This window comes from Tachypleus tridentatus, chromosome 4 (assembly GCF_004210375.1).
Source record: "Tachypleus tridentatus isolate NWPU-2018 chromosome 4, ASM421037v1, whole genome shotgun sequence".
NCBI classification, from domain to species: domain Eukaryota; kingdom Metazoa; phylum Arthropoda; class Merostomata; order Xiphosura; family Limulidae; genus Tachypleus; species Tachypleus tridentatus.
The window spans coordinates 22882426-22897893 of record NC_134828.1 but is presented as its reverse complement, the minus strand read 5'-3'; the positions used below and the strand labels follow the sequence as shown (position 1 = coordinate 22897893).

The window sequence follows — 15468 nt, the reverse complement described above, 5'->3', positions numbered from 1 at the left end:
TATTGTGAATAACAACTATGCAAAATGAAGTACAAAGTTCATATAGAATGTTTGTAGTGTTTAACCACAATGAATAAAGCAAACACACCAAGTGTTGTAATGCAATCTAGTTCTTGTGAGAAAAAATTATTCATTCTTGCTTCATAATTTTTTTAATGGAATGTGTTTAATCTTGGCCTTTTTACACCATAAATAATTTCAACTGACTTTAGAAAGTGTACAAGAAGACATTAAAGGCATTCTTGATTTTAAAACACATGGATTAGGAAGCTAAGTATACAAATTTGTTATCTTTACACTTAAGGATTTGGTGGTAATAACATTCAGGTGTTCCAATTGATTAAAGGGTTGAAAAACTTAAACATGTTAGTGGACTTATTTATTAAAGAATTAATATTGTAAATAACAATATACTTTTCAGTTGTGACAACTAAGACCTTGAAAAGTCTAGACAAGTTTATTTTTAAAACTCTATGTTCACTTGGTTGGTTACTCTTAGTTATGGTTTGGTAAGAGATGTACAGTTTGGATGAGTTTTTAACAAAGTTTTAAGTACAAGAAGTATAGTTAGAGTAGGCAGATCATTTCAGTGGGAAAAATAAACTGTCTTTTTTACATCTATACATTTGTTACCATATCATTTACATTTAAAAGGAAACTTACATATTCATATGAAGGCCACATTGCTTATTACACTTTATGGATTAAATGGCTGGCTTTCTGCCAGTTTTTTTTCATAAATTTGGAAAGAGACATTTATGGGTGTATGAACATGATTGTTACATAGTTTCTTGGATAAGTATGGATAATCAGTTGTGACTGTGAACTGTTTTTCTTAAACTTATTTGTACAGCCGTTGAATTAATGTTATTCTTTTACACAATACACAGTTTCTGGAGTTACATTTTAGCTTGTGTTATAGAAGTCTAGAAACTTGAACTGATTGTATGGATAAGGTATATATTACTCCATTATTTGACACCGAAGGGTTGACATTTGTTTTAGTAGATTTTAAATATGTTTTGGTATAGAAAACTGGAAGGTAATGTGAAGAAACTTCTGATACAGTTTTTAAGATATTTAATAAAAAGTATAAGTTATTTTAAACAAAAACATAGTCTTTTTATATCCACTATACAAAAGATGTATATGGTTACAAATGGCTTTATATTTGTAGTATTACACATCCAACATAATAAAATTGTAGATGTTATAAAACTGATTCAGCTAGTAAGCACTAAATTACTGTATAGAAAATTTTACCAGTTGTTTTGGGTTATTTTTTCTTGCTTTTCTTATTTTGTTAAGTTTACAAGAAATATTTATACCTTGAAGTATTATTCTTCAAATTGAAGAGTTTTACATAACAATTATAGAAAGCAGCCAAAAATATTTACAGGACATCAAATTTGACTAATAATCATCGTAATAACTAACACTTTTTACAGTGGAATAACAGTCTACCAGTTCCACGCTTTTCAAACATGTTTAATTCTTAATGTTCGTATAACATTGCGAGTTCAATTTACAACACAAGACACAACAAGGTTTTGACAGGAGTCTGATTCTGCTTGTTTAATATTGGACACATACACAAAAACTGTGTGGGTTTCCATCTTACATAACAGAAGATGACATGCAATAATCATGTTTATTTAAAATGCTAAAATCTCTAGTGTGGTATTCATTTTACAGCATAAATAGATATCAGACAGGTAGCAGCACTGTCTATGTAGAGATGGCTCAAATTGTTCATTAAAACTTTACAATTCTATATAGTGTTCCTTTTTATAACAATATCTATATAATGACAAAGTCACAAGTTCTGGGAATGTCTGTAAATATGTTGTTCTTTTTTATTATATGATAATTTAAAAACCAAAACAATGATCTCAGTGAATCCACTTTTATTAATATTATTAATAACTAATAGTAATTTTAAAAAATCATAATTCTAGTGTAAATAATGTTATCATTATCCCTTGAAGTTAGTTTTCTTGCAGAAGTTTTATTTTTCTTTAAAAAAAAGTCAAGTACAGGGTGAAGCAAGGATTACTAGACAATAATAGATAATAAATATTACAATTAAAACCTCATTGTATGTAGAACTTGGTTGTAAATAACAATTTTCTTATGTTTATTGAAACATCGTGTATAAAAAAAACGTATATGAAAAAAGGTAAATGTGTGGATGGCTAATACCGATCTTTCAAAAACAATGAAAATGAGATAAGATGATATTTGCATTATTCCTACATAATAGCACAGTTTAGGATTAATGTATAGCAACGTATATATGTAATTGGTTTAATTTATACTGTTTTTGTCTGTTAGCATTCTACTAAACTGTGGGTCTGTTAGTCATTCCTTTTGTTGAAAAGCTTTTTCCTTACTTGGATGGTTACAGAATGTTTTATTTCCTGGTTATTTGTAGTCATGAAGAAAGAGATACAATGTAAGTCCATGAACAATGAAATTAAAGAAAAGTTAAATAATTTTGTTTAATAAACTAAAAGTTTTGAACTAAGGTTTCTACTTATATTAACTAAGCTACATTGTTATGAGATATTTGGTTTATTATAGTTGATTCATGTAATTACTCCATGAGTAATTTCAACTTCTTCATTTTTAAGGCTGTTTTTGACTCTCTTCCTTTTATGGACACAGAAACCAATCTTACAAAGAATATTAAACAAGTAAGTAAACTAATGTTTAGTGTGTGTGTGTGTGTGTGTGTGTGTATAGATGTTTAATTATTTAAAAAAAATTATTAATCAGATTTGTTCTTAAGAAGTTAAAGTACCACATTTTGTGAAGCTTATTCCTAAAAGAATAGTGTACCTATCTATAAAATGAATTACCAAAACACATAAGTGTGTTAAACTGTGTTGTGTTCATTTAACCTTTTCTTTAATTGGATATGTTTCCACTGAGGAATAACTAGTGATATTACAAAACTTTAAAGCTGAAAAAATATCCAACTTAATGAATTAATTTGTTTCAAAAAATATAGGATTGAGAACAGAATTTCTGTTTACTAAAATATCTTAAAGTGAAGTTATGTTTTTTTTATACATAAACATTTATGTAGTTAACTTAGTAACTTATATGTTTTTTTTTCATGTTGTGTATTTGTATTTAAAACTAAATATTAATCACCTGTACTGAAAGTATGTAATTAACAGTGTATTTTTTAGTCGTTCTTTTTAAGTATATGGAATTTGAAAAGACCTGAAGATATTCATAATGTAGCAGTCAATCATGGGAAGACTAGGAAACTGCACAGTGATAATAAAGTTTTGTTTGTTTCGAATTTCATGCAAAGCAACGCGAGGGGGCCCTAATTTAGCGGTGTAAGACTAGAGGGAAGGCAGCTAGTCATCACCACCCACCGCTAACTCTTGGTGTACTCTTCTACCAACGAATAGTGGGATTGAATGTGACATTATAATGCCCCCACAGCTGAAAGGGCGAACATGTTTGGTGTGACGGGGATGCGAACCTGCGACCATCAGATTAACCACCTGGCCATGGATTATAAAGTGAATGAATAACTAGGAAAAAAATTTCTTTAATATACTTTTTTTTTAAATTCGAATGATGAAGAACTGTGTTTTAAGAGATGAACTGACTCTCAAAATATCAGCCTGTTTTGATATTGTTTACGGCTAGCAAGGACCGTGTACTGCAGGAATGGTTTGTTGTTCTGTTACAACACTAGTGTAAAGGACTTTGGGATAAATTATTCAAATTTGTGTGTTAAGTACGTTTGTTTCTTTGTTTGTTTTTTTGAATTTTCGCGCAAAGCTACACGAGGGCAATCTTCGCTAGCCGTCCCTAATTTAGCAGTGTAAGACTAGAGGGAAGGCAGCTAGTCATCAGCACCCACCGCCAACTCTCTTGTGCTACTCTTTTACCAACGAATAGTGGGACTGACCGCATCTTATAACGCCCCCACGGCTGAAAGAGCGAGCATGTTTGGCGCGACCGGGATGCGAACCTGCGACCCTCAGATTACGGGTCGAACGCGTCAACCCACCTGGCCATGGCGGATCTGTTAAGTACGTAAGAAGCATCAATATTTGTGAGTGAAATTAACTGTGACGTTGCTAGTATTTTTGTTTACCTCGGTTTATTTGTTACTGGAACCAACAAATTTATGGAACCCACATGGTTATTTAATTGTGTACATTTGTATGTGTGTAAAGCCGATATAGACCATATAATTAATATAGAGTGAAACATTCACGTGTTTGAATTTGTTTTTTTAAAATAGAATTAAAAAAATAGCCCTTAATCACAAACTGGTTCCATTCGTTGCTGATGGCATCTGGCACCTAAGCTAGTTTTAATCTGTAAAATCTAAAGAGCCAACTTCGTAAAACTAACCAACTAAGGGTAGTCATGTTTATTTGTTTCGTTAATATTTCGTACTATGTTCGAAAATAGTTTACGTTACTTTATAAACATTTGATAATCACGAAATCTGTGCGCTATTCGAAGAATCAGATATAATTATTTCTCCGTAAAATAAATTAAGCAACAACCCCTTAACAGAATCGGTACCTTTGTGTAATGTTGAAGCCATCTGGTAACCAAGCTAGTGTACGTGCTAACTGTACTTAAACTGGGAACGGCTGCTTCAAACAACCCCACCTCTAGATAAAGGCCTTTGGCTTTAGTTTTATTGCCAGATTCTCAAAGCGTTCGTTCATTCTAAGAACCAAAGACCGCTTTTAAAAACATAGGGTAGTAATAAGCAGTATACTTCTATATTGAGGAAATTGCTCCCATAAAAGTTTTATCAGCAAGCCCCCTAGTAACAGCCAAGCGATCAAAATAAGGCCTACTCGGTGTATATTGGGCATGTGTTTTGTGTAAAAACATCGCAATCGGCTCGTGTTATCACAGTGGTTTCGTGTTTATATAGATAAGTAAAAGAAACGATTTTTTTTTGTTACAATAAAAATATATATTTTTTTAGATTATTAATGACGTGAGCCGACTAGCGGCTGATGACGGTAACTGTTAGTTAAAAATTTTTTAAAATATTTTTCAGTGTGTCAAAAAAAACAACCAATAACAACAATCTTCGTTTCTTATTTCTATACTTAACCTACCATAATATACCTAAAAAGAAATTACTATCTTAAAATTTAAAGTTTTCAAGTCACTTTACGTTTTAACTTATTAGTTAGAGAATAATTGACGAAGGACAGGCTTTCTAAGATAGCAAGCTATCCGCAAAGAAGTTCGACTGTTTTTGTTTGTTTGTTTGTTGTTGTTTTTTTAATTTCGCGCGAAGCTACTCGAGGGCTATCTGCGCTAGCCGTCCATAATTTAGCAGTGTAAGACTAGATGGAAGGCAGCTAGTCATCGCCACCCACCGCCAACTCTTGGGCTACTCTTTTACCAACGAATAGTGGGATTGACCGTAACTTTATAACGTCCCCACGGCTGAAAGGGCGAGCACGTTTGGTGTGACGGTGATTCGAACCTGCGACCGTCGGATTACGAGTCGAGTGCCGTATTCACCTGGCTATGTCGGGCCTGTTTATCATGAAATGTATGACTAAACACTTGGGAGTTTAATTTAAAACTGATTGTTCGCAGTGTAACTAGTGGCAAGAAGTATATAAAATCGTATAGTTAAAAAGTATAAATTATAAGAACAGAAACGGAGTAGTCCTGAGTATATAAGAACAGACGGAGAAAAAAAAAAAGACAAATTCAGATTATTTTATATTGGTCATCAGAGTCACAAATCTCTCTTATAACAATATAAGAGACTCCTATAAGCACCTAACCGAGATTTTCGAGATTTGTAGAAGCTATTAAGCTGAAAACCATCGCAAGTTAGAAACCCAGCGAGTAACCTAACAGTCAAACGTTCTGTTGCTTATTCAGTTTCTAACGTCAGTAGGGCTAGCTAGCTTACCAGTTATTTTAAGTTGTTGCGATAATATACACGCCAACAAAATGTTGCATTTCAACATGGAGAGACCAGAAGCAGTGTAGTGTTTCACCAACTTATGATGTCCGTCAAGACAACTCATCAAGTCAAGATAAAACTGCTGTAACCGGAGCAACTGCCATTCAATGGCGGTGTTTAAAAGAAGAGAAGAAACAAAAACATTTGAAAAGTTAAGACTGAAAAGTTAGGGATGAATACAGAAATACACACTGAGACAAAGTTACAATCTGTGGGAATTAGCCATTCTGTTTAGTGCTTTTATTCAAACCGTAATTCATACATATGAAGAAAATTCAACAATTAGTTTTTTTGGAAACATTCATGTATGGATTTTTGTACGGTTTTGTGTATTCAACCTTTCTTTTGTTTCTGTTCTTCAACACAACATAATTTTTATTACTTCTACAATATTATGTCGTATGCAGACTGTATTCTAATGTTATTTTACTTTTTCAAATTTCTCCAATGTGAATTGAGATCTCTAAGCCTTCTTCTGCACGCTGTCACATAGTCGTTACATTGTCAGGTGGCCCGGCATGGCCAGTTGTTTAAGGCTTTCCACTCGTAATCCGAGGGTCGCGGGTTCCAATCCCTGTCACACCAAACATGCTCGCCCTTTGAGCCGTTGGGGCGTTATAATGTCCCAATCAATCCCACTGTTCGTTGGTAAAAGAGTAGCCCAGCAAGAGAATTGGCGGTGGGTGGTGATGTCTAGCTGCCTTTTCTCCAGTCTTACACTGCTAATTTAGGGACGGCTAGCGCAGATAGCCGTCGTGTAGCTTTGCGCGAATTTCAAAAACAAACATTGTTAGGCATAAATAACAAAAAGTGATATTTACCAACGATAGTTAAAGTGAAACTGATTTATGTACAACATAACTTTGTGTTCTGATGTTATTTTATAGCTTTTGTTGTGGTACGTTTAATTACAAAGTTACTGTATTTTCAACATTCATATGCTCCCTTTAAGTATCCCATAAATAAAGTTTTGATGTTGTATCGCGCTAGGTATATTGTTTGTATGTAAACACTTCTACGTTCTTTTAAAAATTAAAACAGTTTTAACACTTTGTTGAAAATTTTGTTGCATTGGCGTTAGATGGCCCTTTTTAATTTTTTTTTTCAAGCGGTAAAATTCTGAACATGAGTTTCACAGGATATACACTTTTAAATACGTACCATAATAAAGAACTGCCATGTGTAACCTCCCCCCCCCTTCTTCATCGGTATTGGTGTGATACATTACAAAATCATTGAAATCAATGTATACTTTTTAATGTTTACTTCCACTTCCCACACTCACTCAGAAACTTCACCCCCCTTTGGTGTGGATGTTTCATTCTTTTAATGTGTACCCTCACCAAATATGAGGGTCCGTAATAAGCTGGCCTGAAGACAGGACGCAACATAAAACCGGCTCGTTTCTTTACCCTCGGGTCTGGAAGGTGAGATGAGGCGGCCTTCTGTTGCTTGTTTACCGCGTGCACACACAGTACACTGCCCTCTCATTAGGTATGGGGCTTTGCTAAGCGGTTTATTTCTTATTAGTGGATTATACTTTTATTACGGACTGGTTTGTTTTTTTCTTTTCGTTCTTTGTCTTGAGTGAAGGAGCAGTGGACCATGGCACCAGAGTTGAAACTAAGATAAGTGGAAAAGAAAAAAAGAATATAAAAAGGTGGAATATTGCCTGGTGTTTGAACCCATAAAGCGAAATTTTGAAGCACACAAAGGAGAAAAAAAAATGTTACAGGCACTTTTTTGTCATTCCCATTTTCAATAGGAGAAAACGGTATTTGTGGTACTAATGTATTAACGGGGGGCATGCATTAATTTTCTAATATTTTTATTAGATTTAATATTAATGTAATGTGATTAAATCTAACGTGAGTAACCAATTTTTAAAAAAGTTTGTAGTTTAGCCACATTTTATCAAACAGAGTCATATTTAGTTTTTGTTACTTTGCAACATTTTATCAGTCCGGTTTTCAGTAGATAGACGAACTGATATGAGAAAGCGGTACGTCTGCGGATTTACAACGCTAAAGTTAGGAGTTCGATTCCCCATGGTGGACACAGTATACATGGCTTTACGAAAAACACGACTGTGTTTGTCGCAAATCTTCGTGCACAACGAAAGCGATCTATAATTATGATTTAGAAACTCAGGAATTACAGTGTTCAAAACCTACTGTTTGTTCCACTAGTTTAATTACAGAATGGACGAACATATCAAGAAGAGTATGTCTACATTTTAAATCAATATTTAACTAAATAGAAATGTCAGTTTCTTGTCCTTAATTAACGTTTTATTCATAGATTGTATCTCCCATCTTACCCCTGTCCTGAGAAAGGTATTAGTGTGTTGGTAGTGGCTGAGATTTGACTGTGGGTGTTGATACTATCTTCCACTTCCCCGCCGTTAAAATAAACAATACCGTGTTTCTCCGAAAATAAGACAGGGCTTATATTAATTTTCACTCCAAAATATGACACTAGGGCTTATTTTCGGGGGATGTCTTATTTTGATATATTAAAAAAATGAAGTTACAAAGTAAAACTATTAAACTAACCATTTAAACTAAACTATTAGTAAACTATTAAACTAACTGATTAATACTTAAACAAACTAATTAACTAACTATTAAACTAATTAATAAATTATTATTTTTTATTTCTTTCCTCTTCCTGCCAATCTTAACTAGGGCTTATTTTAAGGGTAGGGCTTAAATTAAAACTATCCCAAAAAATCTCACTAGGTCTTATTATCGGAGAAACACGGTAATTAATTTCATACAGTATACGTTTTACCAGGGGCGTAGATCCTGTGCGGATGGGGGTATACACTCCCCCTACAGTTTGGTCTGTTGAATTCTTTTATTGCATCATAGGCCTACAAATTGTGTGTTTGTTCTTGTGATTCTCGTGTTCGTACCAATCGAATTACATAATTAGGCCTAGATGTAGGCTTTTTCAGTAGCCGAAATGTACATCTTTAATATAGGCGTGCTTCTAATCTTTTCGATCTAAGCGATAGTTCGTTAAGTATCAATCAGTAGGCCTAAGTATACATGCAAGTATCGTGGCAATAAGATTACTCTGTGACTGCATGTCTACAGCTTTCAGGTTCACGTAATTAGAGATTACCAATTTGCAAATTGAACAGTTCACATAAGTGCTTGCAAAAATCATCCCCCCATCGAGTGTAAAAAAAACTACACCCCTGCGTTTTTACTATTCGTTATTTATACCATTGAGAAATGACAGTTTTGTTTCAACCTAACAAGGAAAAACGTAATTAATGTGAAATTATAACATTTCAAGTATTACGTAAGCTGTCGGTTAGTTACATTATGTAGATTCGACTTATGTGCATAAATTTACTGTTTAGTAAGGTGAGGAGGGGGTGGATGGGTGGGTTGGCTCAAGTTCCTACTTTAAGTCCAAAAATTTAGTTTTTTTTCTCTGTCATACATAAAACATTATCAACTAAAGGGTGTTAAAACGTCACTGTGCACTTGTATATTTATTAACAGACAAAACTGCGCAGTGACTTTCCGAACACCCTGTATTAAGAAAAATACATCTGATTTAACACCTTGTTTGTTGCGAGCAAATAGGGCAGAAAATTGTCAGTTTTAAAAATAAATGGAACATATGATCTTATAGGACTGTACAAAGGTGTAAAAAAGACACAAGTGATAATACACAAAAAGTTTAGTTTTAGATTTCAGAAGCGGTTATAAGATCAACTGCATAGGAATTATGAATTTTTTTTAACGCGATATGTACGAGAGACAACCCATAGTTTTCTCTGACACCCTCTTTTCCCACCCTTAAAAATAACTTTGTACAATGTTTAAAAAATGTTTCTTTTATAACTACGCTCGTGCACTTTTAATGCTCTTCACGTCAATGTGCATCACTTCGGACTTGAACGCTTTCAGTGATGAAAACGTATGAAAAATTGTTGTTTTTTAATTTCGCACAAAGCTACTCGAGGGCTCTCTGCGCTAGCCGTCCCTAATTTAGCAGTGTAAGATTAGAGGGAAAGCAGCTAGTCATCACCCCCCACCGCCAACTCTTGGGCTACACTTTTACCAACGAATAGTGAGATTGACTGTCAAATTATAACGCCCCCACAGCTGAAATGGCGAGCATGCTTGGCGCGATGGGGATGTGAACCCGCGACCCTCAGATTACGAGTCGCACGCCTTAACACGCTTGGCCAATGTATTGTATAGAAATGAAAGAAATTTCAACTTTAACTACTAGAGAGGCCCTGCATGGCCAGGTGGGTTAAGGCGTTGGACTGGTAATCTGAAGGTTGCACGTTCGAATCTCCGTCACACCAAATATGCTCGCCCTTTCAGCCGTGGAGGCGTTATCAGGTGACAGTCAATCCCACTATTCGTTGGTGAGAGAGTAGCCCAAGAGTTGGCGGTGGATGGTGATGACTAGCTGCCTTCCCTCTAGTCTTACACTGCTAAATTACGGACGGCTAGCGCAGATAGATAGCCCTTGTGTAGCTATGCGCGAAATTCAAAACAAACAAACTACTAGAAAGCGAAGAATACATGATGCTGTTAAAAATTAAAAGTACCATAATAGTAAACATTTCGAAAAACCCTAGTGGGTGATGTAGCATTGTGTTAACGATTATCGGAAAAGTAACACCCGATTAAAGCTTTTTTTAATTGTAGTACTTGTCAATTCATATGTACTTGAGCATGTACAAAAACAACTCGGGTCAGATTAGACTCGTATGAAAGACCTTCAGAACGTTTTCTTTAATAATTGTGTTCCTTGCTTTTGTTGAAGGTTTAACACAAAAGTTCCGCTGTACTATTGACGAAAGTAGTTATGTTAGAAAAGTATTTTCGGTAACTTTCATGTCGGAGACAAGTTTGTTGTCGTGTTGTTTTTTTTAATCGTGTTTATGTTGTAATAGGTAGATGTTAATATGGAGACAGCCAGTCAGTCTCCATATATTATCAAACCATGCTTGAAACTTTGTATACTGATGCGTGTACGTGAAAAATAAGAAGCGGTTTTTCCGCTTCGGTTACTGCCTTCAGCGAACAGAGACAGCCAATCAGATCTGGCCCTGCAGACTTTAAGATTTTGTGATCTTACCGCTTAGCCTTGCGTTAAGTTATTTCGAATTGTACGACGGCTTTCTTTTCAGTTTCACCAAAATCCACAATGTATGCAAATATCGCTATAGGACAGTCGTTGTCGAATAAACAAACTACACCTTTACCAAATAATTAAACAGTTCCAGTGGGTCGATCGACTCGCACGTGTTATCTCACCTTCTTTGAAGTTTATTGACTGATTCGTTTCAATTGAAAGCCAAGCTTTTAAATTTTGTTTGTTTATTTTCGCCAGTGATAAGCTTTGCCGCGTTTTCGACATGAAAAATCAGTTATCGCTGTCACTCATGACTGGCATCTTTACCCATGTTTTGAGTCGATTCACGAATGATGTAAACATAATTTATTAAATATAAAGATAAGGTGGTTGGTATTGTAATTCATACATATATCCATATTTGTCACTACGAGGTTTGTTTGTTTTAAAAATAGTATTCTTGGTAGGCAAACAAGTCATGGATCTGATACATAAATATGTATCTGAAATGCGAGTTGCGTGTTTAAGTTTAGGTTTTTAGTAAATATACTTGAAGACTATACCCAGTATATGTTTCTCTTTTTTTTTTTTTTTTGTATCACTATATGTTCATTATGAACCATATCGTACAGGAACTTTCTCAAAACTCTAACAGAATATTCGAACAAAAAAAACTATAAAGAACAGACTTTTCTTAAACAATACTCAACCCTTTATACATGTAAAAACGGCTGGTGTAGATAGAGAAAGCTCACCGTAGAGGAGCGAACAACGTTTCGACCTTCTTCGGTCATCGTCGAAACGTTGTTCGCTCCTCTACATAGAGTTTTCTCGTCATCGTGGATTAACACTCAACCCTACTTTTCAATAGTTGAGAGCACCAAAACAATAATAAGCAACGAAAGTAATTTCACTGTCGTTAGACAAAATCGAAATTTGATTATTATTTGTTCGTAAGATTTTTTCTAACCTAAAACAAAATCGAATGATTATTTTCGTACCGAAACCTAGACAGATATTATAGTATATGCTGTAAATGTCCGTGACCTATTTAAAGTTGATTATTGTTATTGAAAGTTGATTTATGTGGTTATAAATGCACAAAAGATACCATGTTATGAGCTCCTATGTACTCGATGCGTGTTTGCACTAAACCTCAAGCACAAAGCCACCTTGTTCAGTAGGTAATTCTGTACGTTAAAAGTCACGAAGCTTTATTTAAAGCGATTTTTAAACATGTTTATTTTATTTGAAAACGCTGCTTTTCTTCTAGTTAAATGTTATAATAAGCGCTTAGTGGGGTTTGCCTTGCCCGAGGCATATGCTTGCTCAATGCCCTAAAAAAGCCAACGTACAAGGTAGTTAAAAATTTATAATTTAGAAGTTAAAAACCGGGATCACAAAACAGTAAGGAAACAAGCTTGAAGATCTACTGCTAACAGTTTGTTCAAGCTACAAATACCTATGGGTCTAACATGGCCTGGTGGTTAAGTCACTCGACTCGTAATCAGAGGGTCGCAGGTTCGAATCCCCGTCACACCAAACATGCTCGCCGTTTCAACCGTGGTGGCGTTATAAAGTCACGGTCAATCCCACTATTCGTTAGTAAATGAGTAGCCCAAGAGTTGGCGGAGGGTGGTGATGACCAGCTGCCTTCCCTCTTGTCTTACACTGCTAAATTAGGGACGGCTAGTGCAGATAGCCCTCGAGTAGCTTTGTGCGAAATTCAAAACAACTGTTTATGATAACTCCACTATAAAATTATTCCAAGTGATATCTATTATAGTATAGGATTGCACAGGAATTTTGCAGCATACTGAGAAAGTAGTTTGCACTCAATTAAACCTTTTTAATTTTGTCACGCTGCAAATTTTTCTCGGCCGTCCTCTTCCCGCCATCAAAAAAATTTGTAATTTTCGTATTGTGTGCGTTAATTGGTTCTCAATTTTCCTGCTAGATGTCATTACTGGAGTCGCTATTGTTCATCGTTACTCAAGTTTGTTGTCTCTTCGTGGAATTCTGCGACGATTTCAGCAAGTTTTTAACAATGGACAATTACCATGGTAGATTTCCGTTCTCAGACGATGGTAGTGATTTTTTGCTGTTGTTTCCTATGCTTAGCTGAAGTCGTGAGTGGGTATTCAGTATTTACTACCATTGCATATGGTACTAGTTCATACAGCTACTGGCCCGGCATGGCTAATCATGTTAAGGCGTTCGACTCGTAATCCGAGGGTCGCGGGTTCGAATCCCGGTTGCACCAAACATGCTCGCCCTGCCAGTAGTGGGGGCGTTATAATGTGACTGTCAATTCCACTATTTATTGGTAAAAGAGTAGCCCAAGAGTTTAAAAAAACAAAACAAAACAAAACATACAGCCATTGCTGTTTGTAAATCGTTGGTAGTCTTTGTAAATGTTGAAAATTGGCGACTTACGATAAGTGTTTCGCTGTTGTCTACTTTGCATGCATTTAGACTTATAGTTGTAGGCTTAAAAATACAGCCATTGCAATTTGATTTAACATGCTTCTGTACTTTTTGGATGATCCCTGTTCCACCTTTTTAAATTAATAATTTTTAATTATTTTGCCAATACATGAAAGTCTTTCGTGAGGAGGAAATAGTGCGACAGTACTAATATGGTTTTTATGAAAATTAACCATTAAAAATCAAGATACAAACTCGTTCTTGTTTTTGGCACTTACATATCTGAACTCAGGGGTTCGATACCCCTCCGTGGATTCATCATATAGTTTAATGTGGCTTTGCTATAAGAAAATACACACACACACACACACACTTATCTGAACTCAGGGGTTCGATACCCCTCGGTGGACTCATCAGATAGTTTAATGTGGCTTTGCTATAAGAAAACACACACACACACACACATATATATATCGTTAAAATCTGCTTGCTGTAACATCAACATTCTGTTTGTACGTTCATGGTAGTATGGTAAGTTTTATATTATTGACTTGCGAATTTTGTGATTTATCATTAACACTTCATGTTCGGAAGAATGATGTTATTTCACATTCCACATGGATGGATGCATGTGTACAATAAATTACAAAATATACGGTCCCCCCGCTGGTATAGTGGTAAGTATACGGACTTTCAACGCTAAAATCAGGTGTTCGATTCCCCTCGGTGGAGTCAGCAGATAGCCCGATGTGGCTTTGCTATAACAAAACACACACGTACAAAAGATAAATGCGTGCGAATTATGTGCTTTACACTTTTCCTTTTATGTACATCTCTGCCCACGAGAATATCACACACTTAAAACAAATAACGAACTACAAAGAATTTGGAAAATATTACATTGTTGGAAGAATACGGAAATTACGTTTAAAATAAAACATTTAAACTTTAGAGCGAGCACTGATAGATCGTGAACAGTTTGAACAGTTCGGTAGATTCAGGCCACTGAGTTGAATAGCTGCAACTGTTTCAGGGTTTTTTTCTCAGGTTTTTGAAGGGCGCCGAACTACTTCTCAACACAGATAGCTCATTGTGTAGCTTTGCGCCTAACAACAAAACCAACTTATTCCATTTCAAAAGCGTTTCACAACCGGTTTTAGTCATTTTATTTTCGTTTTTTATATTGTTAGCTTTTATTTTTTTGATACCTTCACATTTTTTCACTTCTGCTTAGTGGTTCTAGGCTTTAAGCATCACACGGTGTCCTTAACCATCCTATACTTTCCCCGATGACTCAGCGATAACCTTACTGTTTTAAAGATTTAAAAATAGGGGCTCGATACTCACATTGGGCAATAGCACAGATAGCCTATTGTGAAACTTTTCACTCAAGAACGAGCAAACAAACCATTATGTCGTGTTGTTATAACCAGTATTTGTTGTCTACATTTGTTTTACCATTATGTCGTGTTGTTATAATCAGTATTTGTTGTTTACACTTGTTTATTACATTTTTTTTTCGCTCTTGAGGTTACTTGTGCATGCATTTCCTTTCCAATTTATTCGTAATATCGTATAAACAATTTTTTTTTTTTTTCCAAAATGACTTTTCGAAATCCTTTCATCTGTCGTTAAGGGTATATTGAGCTTAAAACGTGGCTTGTTTAGAATGTACTTCCAAACTGTTTATACTGTGTGGAGACTTATCTAAAACCAGTTGGTTTCATTATTCCTATTGTAATGTTGTCTGATATTAAAACACAACTGTTAAAAACTTTAAATGTTTCATAGAAGTATTTTATTTGAAGACCCTAAAGTCATAGATTATGTTACTCTTTTAACGCTTTAGTCAGTTTGTGGACTTGTGTGTCTGGAGTGAGACGACGTTTCGGTTTCAGCACTAAAACCTCGGAATAAAAACCGAAACGTCGTCT

General features: G+C 35.0%; 1 protein-coding gene across 5 annotated transcripts in view; it reads left to right on the top strand.

Moving 5' to 3' along the window:
• The window catches only part of LOC143248658 (VWFA and cache domain-containing protein 1-like), a 51421-nt gene that overhangs the window by 1765 nt on the left and 34188 nt on the right, over positions 1–15468 (top strand). For all 5 annotated transcript variants that reach the window (XR_013027139.1, XR_013027137.1, XR_013027140.1 and 2 more), the window contains exon 2: positions 2634–2696. Coding sequence is in view for 1 of the 5 variants with exons in the window: in XM_076497199.1 (XP_076353314.1) it covers positions 2634–2696 (63 nt within the window). In the remaining 4 variants the exon portion in view is untranslated. The remainder of the gene's footprint in view (positions 1–2633; positions 2697–15468) is intronic.